This window comes from Scleropages formosus, chromosome 9, assembly GCF_900964775.1.
Source record: "Scleropages formosus chromosome 9, fSclFor1.1, whole genome shotgun sequence".
NCBI classification, from domain to species: Eukaryota; Metazoa; Chordata; class Actinopteri; order Osteoglossiformes; family Osteoglossidae; genus Scleropages; species Scleropages formosus.
In genome coordinates, this window is record NC_041814.1 from 14,145,126 (window position 1) to 14,164,418 (window position 19,293).

Here is a 19,293-nt window from a genome sequence, read left to right on the forward strand (position 1 = left end):
GTGAAAACAAATTTTTGGAATGTTCTCTAGACTACAGCTACTTTTACTGTAGTTTATTGAGCTATATTTATTTTACATTTGCAAACACCCATTCCTCACACAACAAGGTTAATACATTCCATGAACTCACCCTGTAAGGTGGGTTCCCATTGTAAGGGAATCAACTGACAATTACACACACACACACACACACACACACACACACACACACACACACACACACACACACACACACACACACACACACACTGTCTGAAGCTGTTTGTCCCACACGGGGTCGCAGCGAACTGGAGCCTAACCTGGCAACACAGGGCGTGGGGAGGGGACACACCCAAGGTGGGACGCCAGTCCGTCACAAGGCACCCCCAGCGGGACTCAAAACTCAGACCCACTGGAGAGCAGGATCCGGTCCAACCCACTGCACCACCGCGCCCCCCGATTTATGCAACCTTTATGAATAAATAAACAGTTCTTTCCTCCACAATGAGCTTGCAGAAAAAAAAATCTGGACAATTTTGACAGTTGCCATCATTCTTCATGTTACAACCCCAGGTGTCTAGGGGTAGCAAGAGTGGAACATCAACTGAATGGTAACCAGTAGTAACAAGGGCCCAGAAAAATGACACATATAAGAACCAAGTGCTCAGTGTAGTTTCCTTTACAGTGGAAACTGAGGCAGATGTTCAGGTGACTTTGTACAATATTTACAAAGACACTTTCCAGAGGGGAAAGGAACAACAACAGTTACAAAGCAAAGAACGTAGAAGAACTATTTTTTATCTAGTAATACTACCCAAGCTATGGAAAGAAAAACAAAGGGCTCTTGAGCATCTGTGACACCCTAACTAAGGTATTGTATCCAACAACAGCCAAAAGTACAAGGGGTGGCACCTAACTCTTCCCAACCAGACAGTGGCACAACCTGTGTGTTGGACATGCAAGGCACGTAACATTCTTACCAGTTCTTTTTGCCAACAACACCACCAAGATAAACTAATCACAGTCAACCAGGGTACAATAACTGAACAGAAGCCATGAGTAACACTTCCATTGAAAACAAGGCGAAGTTATGCCCTGAAACATAAATCTGAGCATCAGTGGGCAAATAGGAGGGTTTTAAAGTGGCGGGACCTGGGGGTGATTGGTGCAGATGGAGGAAGTGGCAGCAGGACTGACGATGATCGACAGGGAATACAACCAATGGTAGAGAAAAGAACCTGTACGAGGCAAAAAAAACCTCATAAACAGAGAAAGGAAAAACACAAGCTTGTACAGGGAGGCAATGCTCTGGTTTTATGAAAAGGGCGTTCTATATTTCAGTTTCTGTGATATAAGCAGATCAAGAACGAAGTCAGTATCATAATGATTATAACCATCGGCATCGGCTAAGTCCAAGCCAGAGAGACCGCGGTTCAAAACCGCTGCCCTCTTTAGTATCCGCAATCAAAGTAATCACCCTAAATTGCTCCCGTAAAAAATATTCACCTAAATTAAACCAGAAAGTAATTACAAGTAGGTTAATAAACAAACCCGAGAATGAACGTAAACAAGCGCAACTGACATAAACCACAGTTTTTCTCGCCGTGGAGTTGACCTGCCAGTGGGCGGGACTCAGACTCTGATTGGTCACTCAAGTGTCCATCAAAAGTGTTGTAATGATGACGTATCATGATGGAGACTAAGGGGTTGCTCCTCCACCTTGGTCCTCGCTCCCGCGCGCGCAGGTTGATATACTTGGCCGTGTACACATTTTGTGCCTCGCACGTTTTGGAGATTACTTTAATGTTGTTTATTTTATTGTAAGGACAGCTGTGTGAAATATGTCATCCATAGTTGTCTACAAGATATTAAAAAGAAGAGCTTCCTTTTGTCCGTGTCCGTCTGGATTTATATAATTATACGCTTTTCTCTGGAATCCACGTGAGGATCTGGGCTAACTCATTAGCCGGATCGTTACTCGAGCTCCAGTCTTGCGGAACATTTCTCAAAGTTCAATACGGTACATTTCTGGAGGCAGAGAGGGAGCAGAACTGGTTTCACCTGTAATACGCAGCAATGACAGCAACCATGTCCGTCCTCTTCTTCTCAGGATGGTTAGACCTCAGCAGTGTTTTAATCTTTCTCTTTGTGTTTTTGATACTTGTGGACCTAATTAAAAACAAGGCTCCGAAAAACTTTCCTCCTGGACCACCGTGGTCCCTGCCTTTTGTGGGAGATCTTTTCCGTATCGATTCAGATAGAATTCATCTCCAGGTAGCAGAGGTACGTGCGTTTTGTCTCTAAATGAATTTAATGCAGCCGTTAAAACCAACAGATTCACAAGGCAGGAGGAGGAGGTGAATTGAGCGGATTGTCGTTTTGCTGTGAGATTCTGTTCGCCTTCTAGTTCTGAGGACAGAACGAAAACGGCGTGTTGCTGTTTTTCCTTCGATTTCTGCTGTTGCGCTATTTCTATTTTTCAAACTTCGTAAAAAAGAATAATAAAGTCCGACTAGTACGAGGAACGGCTCAAGGTTAGAGCTGCTGCCTAAGTTAGACCCACAGGTTTGAGGTTCGAATCCCACCTGGCCTGTACATTCGAAGTACTTACTTGTCATTAGTGTTTTTGTAAAATTACCTAGATGTATAAATGAGTAAATAATTCAATTATTAATACTTACAATTAGGGGGTGCGGTAGCGCAGTTGGTTGGACCACAGTCCTGCTCCCCGGTGGGTCTGGGGTTCGAGTCCCGCTTGGGGTGCCTTGCGACGGACTGGCGTCCCGTCCTGGGTGTGTCCCCTCCCCCTCCAGCCTTACGCCCTGTGTTACCGAGTAGGCTCCGGTTCCCCGCGGCCCCATAATATGGGACAAGCGGTTCTGAAAGTGTGTGTGTGTGTACTTGCAATTATTAATTGTAACTTACTGGGAGAAAAGTACAAGTTAAATTAATAATTGTGGATATATATATATTTGGAAGTATTCCTACCCATGTTTTTATTTATCAGTAAAATATATTCATTTTGCTGTGTGTCATTCCCTCCTCGATGTAAAACATTATAAATGTTAATGTCTTTATTATTACAGTGTGAAAGATATCAGTGGAATAAAACAGGTACAATATGAATATGTTGATCGCAAACAGCTGTTGCCTTCATTGTTTCTCCTTATTATTCTTTAATTCTTAACAGCTATATGCTGGATGTGATTAATTTTTTACTTTAAAATAGAGGCATAAAACACTCCTATAAAAATCAGTGAAACAATGTATAATACTAGACGCATTAAGTCAAAATGAGTTGAACTTTGAAGTAACTAAATAAATAGTATCACAGACCATTAGACTTAAAGATCAGTACCATTACGTTTTATTGTGAAAGGGGTTTGTGTTTGACTTGGTAAAAGAGTGAACAAATAGCAGATACTGTAATATACTGAATGTAAAATGATTTTTATTACATGTAAGGGACAGCTGGTAATGAAGTGGGTGGAGCTGTTGCCTTTGAACCCAAAGGTTGCAGGTTTGAATCCCACCCCCAGCTGTAGTACCCTTGAGCAATGCACTTACCCTAAATTGCTGTAGTAAAATTACCCTGCTGAATAAATAGATGTGACTGTCAGTTGCTTTTAAAAAAAGTCTTGGTTGAATGTGATGTCGTATCAAGGGAAGCATCTCATACATTTTTTTCTTTGAAAAAAATTGGAGATGACTCATGTAGCACACTAGCAAAGGATTTTGTGCCTGCCTTCTGCTTCTCTTAATACAGAGATTTGATGAGAATTCTTGGATTGTGGGTATTTGTCACAAAATTTACACACCGCCAGCAGAATATTCCTGGCACACCCACTTTAGATCCCTTACAGAAACAGCAAAATCACAGTCAGGTACCAGGGAACACGTGAACTTTGGTGATTGTAGGATGTTGTCCTGACAGGAGGTTGGAACTTAGAATCATGTACCATTCACACAGAGCTGCCAGTTGTCTACCCTTTTCACTTGTACACTTTTTCACTGGTTCCGATTTTGTATGAACATTACAATATTTTTGTATATGAAGGGGGGGACACGGCGGCGCAGCGGGTTTGGCTAGGGCCTGCGCTCTGGTGGGTCTAGGGTTTGAGTCCTGCTTGGGGTGCCTTGCGCCAGACTGGCGTTCCGTCCTGGGTGTGTCCCCTCCCACTCCAGCCTTATGCCGGGTTAGGCTCCGGTTCGCCGTGACCCCTGCTTGGGACAAGCCGTTTCAGACTGATTGTGTGTATTCGAAGAAGCCCACATAACTCACTGACATAATTTTTCAGCGAACATATATAGTTCATCAGTAATTACTGTGTTAATTGAGTTTTTGTTTTGCTTTTTCTAGTTTGCCAAGCAATATGGAAATATTTTTAGTATTCGACTGGGACAAAGGATGGTTTTCGTAAATGGTCTAAAGCCTGTGAAGGAAGCCCTGGTTGAACACGGTGAAAACTTTGTTGATCGTCCATCATTACCAATATTTACTGATATTATCCAGAACAAAGGTAATATTGTTTCTCCTGATGTTGACTCATATGAACAAGCATATAGTTAAGCAATTCTTATGTAAAGCTTGGGAAACTTAGTATATGTAATGCTGACTGCGTCTCTTATTGAGCCATTTGTCATTCACATTCATTTTCATTCAAAAGGCTAGAACACACACACACACACACACACACACTTTCTGAACCGCTTGTCCCATTCGGGGTCGCGGGGAACCGGAGCCTACCCGGCAACACAGGGCGTAAGGCCGGAGGGGGAGGGGACACACCCAGGACGGGACGCCAGTCTGCCGCAAGGCACCCCAAGCGGGACTTGAACCCCAGACCCACTGGAGAGCAGGACCCGGTCCAACCCACTGCGCCACCGCGCCCCCCACTAAGGCTAGAACAGTAATATTAAAAATCTCTGAACCTGTTCCATCCACTAACGGACTATAAATGGATGCCAGATTTTAACAATGATACTGAAATGCTAACTTGAAAAACACTAAATTAATACAAATGTTTTAAAGGTTTGGCTGCCACCAATGGGTATCAGTGGAAACAGCAAAGAAGGTTTGCCCTCCATACTCTGAGAAACTTTGGACTGGGGAAGAAAAGTCTTGAGTCACAGATCCAAGTGGAATGTAGGTTCCTAAATGAAGTCATAGGGAACACTCAAGGTATGACTAAGACCTGGAAACAGGTACTGCTCTTTTAATTTTGATTTTTTAATTTGTTGATCATCACTGACTGCTTCTACTTTGGTCATAAAAACTCCCATAGGTCAGCCATTTGAACCTCTTTCCGTTGTTAACAATGCTGTTGCCAACATCATCAGCTGTGTGGTGTTTGGCGATCGGTTTGACTACAGCGACAGCTACTTCCAAACACTGCTGAAATTAATCAATGAAGTAGTTTATCTGGAGGGAAGCATTTGGGCTCAGGTAAAGTACCTCATTTTACTTGTGTGTAGTTTTTCATTGATTTTAGGAATTTTATTTGTGTTGACACTTAATCCTGTCTCATTTATAAGTAATTTATAGAAATAAAAGTTTTCTGAGGAATTTACTGTTTTTGTTCTTTAGTTGTACAACATGTTTCCATGGCTGATGCGAAGAGTACCTGGTCCACACAAAAAAATATTTTCCCACTTGAGAATTTTGATTGACTTTGTAAAGCTGAAAATTAAGGAGCACAAGGAGGATTGGGACCCTTCAACTCCGAGAGACTACATTGACAGCTTCTTTTCTGAGATGGAAAAGGTAATATTAGAGAAGTAACCAGTTGAATTGCAGAATTTTTTTGCATGAAGTGAAATACAGTTAATTATCTGTTCTGCTGGTATCTGTTCCAATACAGAACAGAACATAATTTGTCTTTTTTTTTTTTTTTTTTTGTCCCTGGAGTGGAAAGATGATGCTGAAGCAGGTTTCAATGAGGACAACTTGTGTTACTGCACTCTGGACCTGTTTGCTGCTGGGACAGAAACATCATCAACTACACTGAACTGGGTTTTGCTGTATATGATTAAATACCCAGAAATACAAGGTTGGTTTTCATGTTGCAGATAAGTTTACTGAAAGCTTGGCACAGTTATGAAGTCCTGTTAAGCATGGTCTACAAGATGAGAAATATCCATGTATCAACTTAATTTTTCATATTATATTTAATCAGTGACTAATAGAAATTATAGAGAATTTACGACGATAACTTTTCATATTATTTGAATGGTGTTGTTCATTCGAGATAAAACTGGAGCAAGGCTGATAATTTTAAGTTGAATTTACCAGACATATACAAGTGGTGTCAAAGAATGGGTTTTAAAACTCATTAATGTTATGCTGTAATACGAACAAATGATCAAGATGTCCCAGCTGTAAAGTTTATACTCTCAAGATATAGGTACCTTTTCAGTTTCCTTATTAAAATCCTATTTACTCTGCTACACATTTAGAGAAGGTACAAGCAGAAATAGACCAAGTACTTGGACCCTCACGTCTGGCAACCATGGCAGACAGAGCCAATATGCCCTACACTGATGCTGTTATTCATGAGATACAGAGGATGGGTAACATCGTACCACTGAATTTGGTGCGTCTGACGACAAAAGATACCACACTGAGAGGATACACAATTCAAACAACATGCACAAAAGGTAAGGTGTTTTTTTTTTTTTGTTTCTTACATGTCAAGATCTTTTTCAGACTTTATATCCTGTACATTATAAACAATGTTAGAACAGTGTTAATTTTTTTTTTAAATTTTAAATCTAAATTGATACTTTAATGGGTTTGGGGCAGCTGCTAAAGTAGTGGTTATCACTACTGCTTTTCACCTAATGAATGGTTGCTGGTTCAAATCCCATCTTTCGTTGTAGTACCTTTGAGCAAGGTTTTACCCTAAATTGGTCCAGTAAAATTACCCAGCTGCAGAAATGGGTGATAACTGTAATTACCTTAACACTATAAGTTCCTTTGGTGAACCGCGTCAGCTAAATGGATAAATGTAGAGCAGCAGTAGTAAATCTGTGAGGTTTCTTGCACTCTATATAATGTCATAATTGAGGCTTCAGAGACCTTTTATTTTTTCCAGGGTACTATGGTGATGGCAACATTACACTCTGTGCTTTTTGATGAGACTGAGTGGGAGACTCCTTTCACATTTAATCCTGGCCATTTCCTGGATTCAGAGGGGAAATTCAGAAGACGAGATGCCTTCTTGCCTTTCTCAGCTGGTAGCATATTACATGTGCAATGCCTTACTGATGAAATCTGTCTTTCCTGTTCTATATTTTACTGTGAGAAAGTTTGAAATACAGACATGGGCCGCTTATCGACGGGGATAAGTTCTGAGAAATGCGTTGTTAGGAGATTTCGTCATTGTGCGATCATCATAGAGTGTACTTACACGAGCCTAGGTAGTATAGCCTCGATCATAGAGTTTACTTATAGAAGCCTCAATGGCATATCCTCGATGCAGTCAAGAGAGGCGGTAAACACAAGATTTGTGACGCTGCTTCCAGCGTAACACAGCATAGTGTTTTACAGGAAACTTTTTCTAAGTAGGAAGAGTACACTGTTAAATAACGAAGAAGTACAGTATAGTAAATACATAAACCAGTAACATAGATGTTTATTATCATTATCACTGTACATAATTGTATGTGCTATACTTTTATACAACTGGCAGCGCAGCAGATTTGTTTGCACCAGCAGCACCACGAACACGTGAGTAACACATTGCGCTACGACGTCGCTAGTCAACAATTTTCAGTTCCATTATAATCTATTGGGACCACTGTCGTAAATGCGGTCAGCCATTCAGTGAAACGTCGTTTAGTGGCACATGACTTTATACAACTCACTTCTCAGATGTCCTATTGTGCTTGAAAACAACATCAGTGATGATGACTTGGCTTCACAAATGGAAAGTACATTCAGAAGAATCTATGTCCCTGTGACAGCACAATTTAATAAAATTTTGAAACTCAGTTTTTATAATATTGTTCAATATACTTGCTCAGTAAACAGTAAAAATTACGTGGCATGGAAATAGGAGTATAGTTCTCAAATGTCATGTTGTCTTTGTTTCCTTAGGCAAGAGGGTGTGTCTTGGGGAGCAGCTGGCACGAATGGAGTTGTTCCTGTTCTTCACCTCCCTTCTCCAGCGGTTCACATTCTCTCCACCCCCTGGTGTGGAGCCCACCCTGGAGTCCAAAGTGGGAGTCACCCACAGCCCTAAGCCATATAAGTTGTGTGCTGTACCCCGCTGAACACAACAATATCCTAAGGGAGGTTTTTTGCTGGAAATTTGAAAATGTTCCGATGCCACATTGAACTAATTTCCCGAAAGTGTACGATAAAAAAAGGAATAGAGTGGTGTAGGCATATGTATCCTATGGAAGTGCATAAGGTGGAGTTGTAACTTAAGTTACAATGTCATGTTACCTACTTCAGTAACAGGTGTTTTGGGTGTTTGCTTTTCTCATTGGGGGCAGGGGTGTGAAAATTAAGTTGCTATTATCACAAGGACCAAAACTGAATACATTTTAACAAATGTTCTAATTTTTCTAGGAGATGTATGATAACATATCTCATCAGTGTGAGTTGATAACTTATGCAAATTTTCAGGCACAAATTACATTTGCTACTAACTCAGAACTCTTGTAAATGGAGCTTCAGTTATACAAACCCCATTTCCAGGAAAGTTGGGACACTTTCTAAAACTGCAACAGAAACTCAAAAACTGTGATTTGTTCGATCACTTGAGTTTTTATGTAACTGATAAAAGTATAGAGAAGACATTTTCAGTGTTTTCACTTACAACACTAATTATATTTTGTAAATATAAAAAAAAAACAAAAAAATGTTATGCCTGCAACACTCAAAAAAGTTGGGACAGAGCCAAAATAAGACTGAAAAGGTTACAGGTAACACTGTTCTGGAAGGTTCCACAATTAGCAGTTTAACCAGTAACAGGTGAGGTTATCAAGATTGGCTATAAAAGAATGCGTGTGACCATCGAGCAGTCAGGTGGTATTGTTTGAGAAACAGTCATGCTACCGTGATGGACACAGCCCCATGGGCTCGGGAGTACTTTGAAAAATCATTGTCACTCATCACAGTCTGCTGCTGCATCAAGAAATGCAACTTGAAATTGTATTATGCAAAGAGGAAGCCATTTAGTAATTTTGCGCACAAACGCCGCCGAGTTCTCTGGGCCCGAAGTCATCCGAGATGGACCGAAAGACTGTGGAAACGTGTTATGTGGTCAGATGAGTCTCCGTTTCAGCTTGTTTTTGGGAAGAACAGATATCAGATTCTACGTGCCAAAGATGGAAAAAGACCATCCAGACTGTTACCAACAAAAAGTGCAAAAACCAGCCTCTGTGATGGCATGGGTGATCTGCCTATACGTGAAGATAACATTGATTTGGAGGCTTATATTGGAGTTTTGGAGAGACGTATGCTGCGGTCAAGATGACGTCATTTCCCAGGAACTCCATGTCTATTTCAGGAGGACAATGCTAGGCCTCATTCTGCATGAGTTACAACAGCGTGGCTTTGGAGGCATAGAGTGCGTGTGCTTGACTGGCCTGCCTGCAGTCCAGATCTGTCTCCTATTGAAAATGTATGGCGCACCACTGACTGTTGAGCAGCTCAAGTCTTGCATACAGCAAGAATGGGCAGAAATTCCACCTTAAAAACTGCAACAATTGATTTCTTCAGTTCCCAAACGATTACAAAGCGTAATTAAAAGAAAAGGTGATGTGACCCAGTGGTAAACATGCCTCTGTCCCAACTTTTGAGTGTGTTGCAGGCATCAATTTCTACATTTGTTTATATTCAACAAACTGAATTAAGTTCATCAGTGAAAACACTGAAAGTATTTTCTTTGTCCTTTTGTCTGTTAAATAAAGGTTCAAGTGAATGAACAGATTACAGTTTTTGTTGCATTTTTAGAAAGTGTCCCAACTTTTCTGGAAATGGGGTTTGTAAAATGTGAAAACACTGACTACTATAATATTTATATGGAATTGTTTTACTGTACAATTCAAAACATTTATCGGAGATAAAATGAACAGCCTGTGTCCTTACTGACAGCAATTCCTGCTAATTCTTAATTCACATTTCTAGCTTTTAAATTCAAATTAATGACTACATATAAAATGTATGTTTACCCAGGTAGATTCTTCTTGGAAATGTTTGTTGTTGGGAAATATACAACCCATGATGTTTTAGTCTGTAGAAGAATATAAGATAAAAATCCTCAAATAGGGTTTATGTAACATTTATGAAAACTATACAGTTCTTTCCTCCACAATGATCTCACAGAAAAAAATGTGGATAATTTTGACAGTCGCCATGTTATGGTGTTTCATCTGTAATATGAATACACGGAACAAAACAGACTTCTATAATATTTATTGTACATTTGACTTTCCACTGGCTGCATTAATCTTTGTATAAAATGACAAAAGTGAAAAGAGTATGATTATGTCACAAATAAACATGTATGAACAATACACTTCCAGTGGAATGTTTAAAAGAAATAACCTAGCAGCAACTCTCAGTAATATGCCATTTTGTAATCTGGACATTGAACTCGACATTTGACAAAGATTAACCTAACCTGGTGGCTGTGACAACCCCGAGTACCTGATCTAATATGGTGTTTCATCAGTAATATGAATACATGGAACAAAACACAGACTGCTATAATATTTATGTGGAATTGTTTTACTATACAATTCAAAAACATTTATCAGAGATAAAATGAACAGCCTATGTCCTTACTGACAGCAATTCCTGCTAATTCTTAATTCACATTCATAGCTTTTAAATTCAAATTAATGACTACATATAAAATGTATGTTTACCCAGGTAGATTCTTCTTGCGAACATTTGTTGTTGGGAAATATAAAACCCATGATGTTTAAGTCTGTAGAAGAATACGAGATAAAAATACTCTGTTTTTAATATTTATGAAAAATACACAGTTCTTTCCTCCACAATGATCTCACAGAAAAAATGTGGATAATTTTGACAGTCACCATCATCCTCCATGTTCCAACCCAAGGTGTCTAGGAGTAGAAAGAGTGGAACATCAACTGAATGGTAACCAGTAGTAATAAGGGCCCAGCAAAGTGACACATATAAGAACCAAGTGCTCAGTGTAGTTTCCTTTATAGTGGAAACTGAGGCAGATGTTCAAGTGACTTTGTTTGTACAATATTTACAAAGACACTTTCCAGGGGGAAAAGGAACTACAACAGTTACAAAGCAAAGAACATAGAAAAACTATTTATCTAGTAATACTACCCAAGCTATGGAAAGAAAAACAAAGGGCTCTTGAGCATCTGTGACACCCTAACTAAGGTATTGTATCCAACAACAGCCAAAAGTACAAGGGGTGGCACCTAACTCTTCCCAACCAGACAGTGGCAAAACCTGTGTGTTGTTCATGCAAGGCACGTAACATTCTCATCAGTTCTTTTTCCCCAAGGCAACACCACCAAGATAAACTAATCACAGTCAACCAGGGCCTGGGTACAAAATAAGTGAACAGAAGCCATAAGCAACACTGCCACTGAAAACAAGGCAAAGTCATGCTCTGAGACATAAATCTGAGCATCAGTGGGCAAATAGGAGGGTTTTAAAATAGCGGGACCTGGAGGTGATTGGTGCAGATGGAGGAAGTGGCAGCAGGACTGACGATGATCGACAGGGAATACAACCAATGGTAGAGAAAAGTACCTGTACGGGGCAGAAACCCTCATAAACAGAGAAAGGAAAAACACAAGCTTGTACAGGGAGGCTGTTGGCGCAGCCATCTCTGCGTTTGAGAAGTGGTAAATAGATTATACTTAACGGAGGTAACAAAGTACACGTTCACACCATCGGTTTGCTTAAACCGGAAGGGAAGAACATTTATTTACATACGTGCTTCATCAGAACACATCACGCACAACAAACAAAGGTCATGTGATCGATACTTCACCAACATGAGAGCACACTGAATAGAATCTCCAACAGAGGCAATGCTCTGGTTTTATGAAAAGGGCGTTCTATATTTCAGTTTCTGTGATATAAGCAGATCAAGAACGAAGTCAGTATCATAATGATTATAACCATCGGCATCGGCTAAAGTCCAAGCCAGAGAGACCGCGGTTCAAAACCGCTGCCCTCTTTAGTATCCGCAATCAAAGTAATCACCCTAAATTGCTCCCCTAAAAAATATTCACCTCATTAAACCGGAAAGTAATTACAAGTAGGTTAATAAACAAACCCGAGAATGAACGTAAACAAGCGCAACTGACATAAACCACAGTTTTTCTCGCCGTGGAGTTGACCTGCCAGTGGGCGGGACTCAGACTCTGATTGGTCACTCAAGTGTCTATCAAAAGTGTTGTAATGATGACGTATCATGATGGAGACTAAGGGGTTGCTCCTCCACCTTGGTCCTCGCTCTTATAGAGGGAGCAGAACTGGTGTTACCTGTAATACGCAGCAATAACAGCAACCATGTCCGTCCTCTTCTTGTCAGGATGGTTAGACCTCTGCAGTGTTTTAATCTTTCTCTTTGTGCTTTTGATACTTGTGGACCTAATTAAAAACAAGGCTCCGAAAAACTTTCCTCCTGGACCACCGTGGTCCCTGCCTTTTGTGGGAGATCTTTTCCGTATCGATTCAAATAGAATTCATCTCCAGGTAGTAGAGGTACGTGCGTTTTCTCTCTAAATGAATTTAATGCAGCCGTTAAAACCAACAGATTCACAAGGCAGGAGGAGGAGGTGAATTGAGCGGATCGTCGTTTTGCTGTGAGATTCTGTTGCGGCTCCTTTCGCTTCTAGTTCTAGTTCTGAGGACAGAACGAAAACGGCGTGTTGCTGTTTTTCCTTCGATTTCTGCTGTTGCGCTATTTCTCTTTGTCAAACTTTGTAAAAAAAAAAAAAAGAATAATCAAGTACGACTACGAGGAACAGCTCAAGCCAAGGTTAGAGCTGCTGCTTAACTTTAAGTTAGACCCACAGGTTTGAGGTTCGAATCCCACCTGCTGGCCTGTACAACACTTGAAGTACTTGTCATTAGTTAGTATTTTGGTAAAATTACCCCGATGTATAAATGAGTAAATAATTGTAAGTTGCTGGGAGAAAAGTACAAGTTAAATTAATTAATAATTATTGTGGCTATTGGAAAGTATTCCTACCCCATGTTTTTATTTATCAGTAAAATATATTCATTTTGCTGTGTGTCACTCATTCCCTCCTCGATGTAAAAAGGCATTATAAATGTTAATGTCTTTATTATTACAGTGTGAAAGATATCAGTGGAATAAAACAGGTACAATATGTTGATTGCAAACAGCTGTTGCCTTCATTGTTTCTCATTATTCTTTAATTCTTAACAGCTATATGCTGGATGTGATTAATTTTTTACTTTAAAATAGAGGCATAAAACACTACTATAAAAATCAGTGAAACAATGTATAATACTAGACACATTAAGTCAAAATGAGTTGAACTTTGAAGTAACTAAATAAATAGTATCACAGACCATTAGACTTAAAGATCAGTACCATTACGTTTTACTGTGAAAGGGGTTTGTGCTCGACTTGTTAAAAGAGGGAACAAATAGCAGATACTGTAATATACTGAATGTAAAATGATTTTTACTACATGTAAGGGACAGCTGGTAATGAAGTGGGTGGAGCTGTTGCCTTTGAACCCAAAGGTTGCAGGTTTGAATCCCACCCCCAGCTGTAGTACCCTTGAGCAATGCACTTACCCTAAATTGCTGTAGTAAAATTACCCTGCTGAATAAATAGATGTGACTGTCAGTTGCTTTTAAAAAAAGTCTTGGTTGAATGTGATGTCATATCATGGGAAGCATCTCATTCATCTTTTTCTTTGAAAAAATTGGAGATGACTCATGTAGCACACTAGCAAAGGATTTTGTGCCTGCCTTCTGCTTGTCTTAATACAGAGATTCAATGAGAATTCTTGGATTGTGGGCATTTGTCATAAAATTTACACACCGCCAGCAGAATATTCCTGGCACACCCACTTTAGATCCCTTACAGAAACAGCAAAACCACACTCACAGTCAGGTACCAGGGAACACGTGAACTTTGGTGATTGTAGGATGTTGTCCTGACAGGAGGTTGGAACTTAGAATCATGTACCATTCACACAGAGCTGCCAATTGTCTACCCTTTTCACTTGTACACTTTTTTACTTGTTCTGATTTTGTATGAACATTACAATATTTCTGTATATGAAGGGGGGGACACAGCAGCGCAGCGGGTTTGGCTAGGGCCTGCGCTCTGGTGGGTCTAGGGTTTGAGTCCTGCTTGGGGTGCCTTGCGCCAGACTGGCGTTCCGTCCTGGGTGTGTCCCCTCCCACTCCAGCCTTATGCCGGGTTAGGCTCCGGTTCGCCGTGACCCCTGCTTGGGACAAGCCGTTTCAGACTGATTGTGTGTATTCGAAGAAGCCCACATAACTCACTGACATAATTTTTCAGCTAACGTAACATATATAGTTCATCAGTAATTACTGTGTTAATTGAGTTTTTGTTTTGCTTTTTCTAGTTTGCCAAGCAATATGGCAATATTTTTAGTATTCGACTGGGACAAAGGATGGTTTTCGTAAATGGTCTAAAGCCTGTGAAGGAAGCCCTGGTTGAACACGGTGAAAACTTTGTTGATCGTCCATCATTACCAATATTTACTGATTTTATCCAGAACAAAGGTAATATTGTTTCTCCTGATGTTGACTCATATGAACAAGCATATAGTTAAGCAATTCTTATGTAAAGCTTGGGAATCTTTGTATAAGTAACGTTAACTGCGTCTCTAATTGGTCCATTTTTCATTCACATTCATTTTATTCACATTCATCTTCATTCAAAAGGCTCGGAGAATAAGATTAAAGATTTTTGAACCTGTTCCATCCACTAACAGACTATAAATGGATGCCAGATTTTAACAATGATACTGAAATGCTAACTTGAAAACCACTAATTTAATACAAATGTTTTAAAGGTTTGGCTGTCTCCAATGGGTATCAGTGGAAACAGCAAAGAAGGTTTGCTCTCCATACTCTGAGAAACTTTGGACTGGGGAAGAAAAGTCTTGAGTCGCAGATCCAAGTGGAATGTAGGTTCCTAAATGAAGTCATAGGGAACACTCAAGGTATGACTAAGACCTGGAAACAGGTACTGCTCTTTTAATTTAGATTTTTTTAATTTGTTGTTATCACTGACTGCTTCTACTTTGATCATAAAAACTGCTGCACTGGTTTTCAGAACCTTGTTTTCAGTGCCATTATAAGCATTTACTTTAATATAAAAACTGAGTAAGGCTTCCAGCTCATGTTGTTTTTCAATTAAAATCCCGTAGGCCAGCCATTTGAACCTATTTTTGTTATCAACAATGCTGCTGCCAACATCATCAGTTGTCTGGTGTTTGGCGACCGGTTTGACTACAGCGACAGCTACTTCCAAACGCTGCTAAAAATAATCAATGAAACAGTTTATTTGGAGGGAAGCATTTGGGCTCAGGTAAAGTACCTCATTTTACTTGTGTGTAGTTTTTCATTGATTTTAGGGATTTTATTTGTGTTGACACTTAATCCTGTCTCATTTATAAGTAATTTATAGAAATAAAAGTTTTCTGAGGAATTTACTGTTTTTGTTCTTCAGTTGTACAACATGTTCCCATGGCTGATGCGCAGATTACCTGGTCCACACAAAAAAATATTTTCCCACTTGAGAATTTTGGCTGACTTTGTAAAGCTGAAAATTAAGGAGCACAAGGAGGACTGGGACCCTTCAACTCCGAGAGACTACATTGACAGCTTCTTTTCTGAGATGGAAAAGGTAATATTAGAGAAGCACCCAGTTGAATTGCAAATTTGTTTGCATGAAGTGAAATGCAGTTACTTATCTGTTCTGCTGGTATCTGTTCCAATATAGAACAGAACATAATTTTAGTCTTTTTTTGTCCCTGGAGTGGAAAGATGATGCTGAAGCAGGTTTCGATGAGGAAAACTTGTGTCACTGCACTCTGGATCTGTTTGCTGCTGGGACAGAAACAACATCAACTACACTGATCTGGGCTTTGCTGTATATGATTAAATATCCAGAAATACAAGGTTGGTTTTCATGTTGCAGATAAGTTTACTGAAAGCTTGGCACAGTTATAAAGTTCTGTTTAGCATGGTCTACAAGACAAGAAATATGCATGTATCAACTTAATTTTTCATATTATATTTAATCAGTGACTAATAGAAATTATAGAGAATTTACGACGATAACTTTTCATATTATTTGAATGGTGTTGTTCATTAGAGGACAGAAATGGATCAAAGCTAATCAATTTTAAGTTTAGTTTATCAAAGACATTTACAGGTGGTGGCAAGGAATGGGTTTTAAAAGGATTTAAAACTCATTGATGTTATGCTGTTGTACAAATAAATGATCAAGATGTCCCAGCTGTAAAGTTTATACTCTCAAGATATAGGTACCTATTCAGTTTCCTTATTAAAATCCTATTTACTCTGCTACACATTTAGAGAAGGTACAAGCAGAAATAGACCAAGTACTTGGACCCTCACGTCTGGCAACCATGGCAGACAGAGCCAATATGCCCTACACTGATGCTGTTACTCATGAGATACAGAGGATGGGTAACATTGTACCACTGAATGGGATGCGTTTGACGACAAAAGAAACCACACTGAGAGGATACACAATTCCAAAGGTAAGTTTTTTTTTTTTTTTTTTTTTTTTTTTTTTTTTTTTTTTTCCCCCCTCCCACATGTCAAGATATTTTTCGGACTTTATATCCTGCACATCATAAACAATGTTAGAGCAGTGTTAATTTTTTTTTATTTTAAATCTAAATGGACACTTTAATTTCAATGGGTTTGGGGCAGCTGCTAAAGTAGTGGTTACCACTACTGCTTTTCACTTACATTTACATTTATATTTACATTTATTCACTTTCCAGGCCCTTTTCTCCAAAGCGACTTATAATGGATTCTACGTAGTGTTACTTGCCCACACACCTTATTCACTAAGGTGATTTACACTGTTAGATACACTACTTAGAATGGGTCACTCATTGATATGTCAGTGAAACACTTAATGAATGGTTGCAGGTTCAAATCCCACCTTTAGTTGTAGTACCTTTAAGCAATGTCTTACCCTAAATTGCTCCTGTAAAATTACCCAGCTGCTGAAATGGGTGATAATTGTAATTAGCTTAACACTGTAAGTTGCTTTGGAGAACAGCGTCAGCTAAATGGATAAGTGTAGAAGATTTAACGTATTCAGCAGTAGTAAGTCTGCGAGGTTTCTTGCTCTCTAGATGATGTCATAATTGAGGCTTCAGAGACCTTTTATTTTTTCCAGGGTACTATGGTGATGGCAACATTACACTCTGTGCTTTTTGATGAGACTGAGTGGGAGACTCCTTTCACATTTAATCCTGGCCATTTCCTGGATGCAGAGGGGAAGTTCAGAAGACGAGATGCCTTCTTGCCTTTCTCAGCTGGTAGCATATTACATGTGCAATGCCTTACTGATGAAATCTGTCTTTCCTGTTCTATATTTTACTGTGAGAAAGTTAGAAATACTGTATACAACTCAATTCTCAGATGGCCTGCTATGCTTGAAAACGACATCAATGATGATGACTTTGCTTCACAAATGGAAAGTACATTCAGAAGGATCTATGTCCTTGTGACAGCACAATTTAATAAAATTTTGAAACTCAGTTTTTATAATATTGTTCAATATACTTGCTCAGTAAACAGTAAAAATTACTTGACATGGAAATAGAAGTATAGTTCTCAGATGTCATGTTGTCTTTGTTTCCTCAGGCAAGAGGGTGTGTCTTGGGGAGCAGCTGGCACGAATGGAGTTGTTCCTGTTCTTCACGTCCCTTCTCCAGCGGTTCACATTCTCTCCACCCCCTGGTGTGGAGCCCACCCTGGAGTCCAAAGTGGGAGCTACCCACAGCCCTAAGCCATATAAGTTGTGTGCTGTACCCCGCTGAACACAGCAATGTCATAAGGAAGATTTTTTGCTGGAAATTTGAAAATGTTCAGATGCCACATTGAACTAATTTCCCGAAAGTGTACGATAAAAAAGGAATAGAGTGGTGTAGGCATATGTATCCCATGGAAGTGCATAAGGTGGAGTTGTAACTTAAGTTACAATGTCATGTTACCCACTTCAATTATGGGTGTTTTGGACGTTTGCTTTTCTCTCTGGAGGTGAGAGTGCAAAAATAAAGTTGCTATTATCACAAAGACAAAAACTGAACACATTTTAACAAATCTTCTCATTGGTCTGGGAGATACCTCATCAGTGTGAGTTGACAGCTTGTTATGCAAATTTTTAGGCACAAATTACATTTGCTACTAACTCAGAATTCTTGTAAATGGAGCTTCAGTCGTATGAGGGAAACTGTATTCCTCTATTCTAATTTATGAAACTGCTTTGGATTTAAGGCGATACTGTTAAATGCCCGAGTAACCACCTGAGTTTTGAAATTACCACACAGGTGGAACAGAATTATAAAATCTGGCAGTTTGCTGAGTACATTCATGTCTGAAAACATAATGCACTCATAGGACATCAAGTTGAGTTGCACATAGGTTATGTTACGATGTTGATTTAAAATTACAATGAAAATAAAAAATTGTTTATGTGGTGGAGTCAGTTGTCTACATCTTGTTGTTTATAAACAGTCTTCAGTATTACTACTGAAATCTCTGAGATGGGTGTACATGCCTTCAAAGCTGCTTCAGTAACGGGTTGAAATGAACTGGAGTCTAACTCAGCAACACAGGGCATAAGGCTGGAGGGGGAGGGAACACACCCAGGATGGGACACCACTCCATTGCAAGGCACCCTAAGCAGAACTCGAACCCCAGACCTGCCACAGAGCAGGACCCAGCCAAACCCGCTGCACCACCACAACCCCATGAGATGTGTTTGTGTTGAAGCTGCAGATTTTTGTAGCATTTTTCTCTAATAAAGTAGCAGGAAAAGTATTTGTGTGAGCGAGATACATGCAGGCAGGCTAACAGAAATGAGTAAAATGACCCATTAATCACTGACACTTTAGTCGTTAGAGTTGTTTCAGTGTCTAAGAAATCTTAAGTATACAGCATACAATAGTTAAGGCTGAATGTAGAAAATGATTTTTCATGCCTCATCTTTCTTCTTTAGTTTTAGCATTAGCCTCTTAGCCTTTCTTCCTTAGTCTGTTATGACCCCACGGTTGTGTAAGGCTGTAACA

General features: G+C 39.6%; 1 protein-coding gene across 2 annotated transcripts; it reads left to right on the forward strand.

Annotated features, from left to right (window-relative positions):
• Nucleotides 1-1,919: 1,919 nt before the first annotated feature.
• Nucleotides 1,920-18,701, forward strand: LOC114909092 (cytochrome P450 2J2-like). 2 transcript variants are annotated; one of them, XM_029254642.1, is made up of 9 exons: nt 1,920-2,262; nt 14,572-14,731; nt 15,025-15,174; nt 15,382-15,542; nt 15,684-15,860; nt 15,994-16,135; nt 16,556-16,743; nt 17,397-17,538; nt 17,867-18,701. In XM_029254642.1, the coding sequence occupies exons 1-9, from the start codon at nt 2,056-2,058 to the stop codon at nt 18,040-18,042; spliced, it is 1,503 nt and encodes a 500-aa protein (XP_029110475.1). In that variant the 5' UTR covers nt 1,920-2,055; the 3' UTR covers nt 18,043-18,701. The 2 variants fall into 2 exon arrangements, with proteins under 2 accessions (XP_029110475.1, XP_029110476.1); XM_029254643.1 differs by lacking the exon at nt 1,920-2,262 and adding an exon at nt 12,418-12,700.
• Nucleotides 18,702-19,293: the final 592 nt, after the last annotated feature.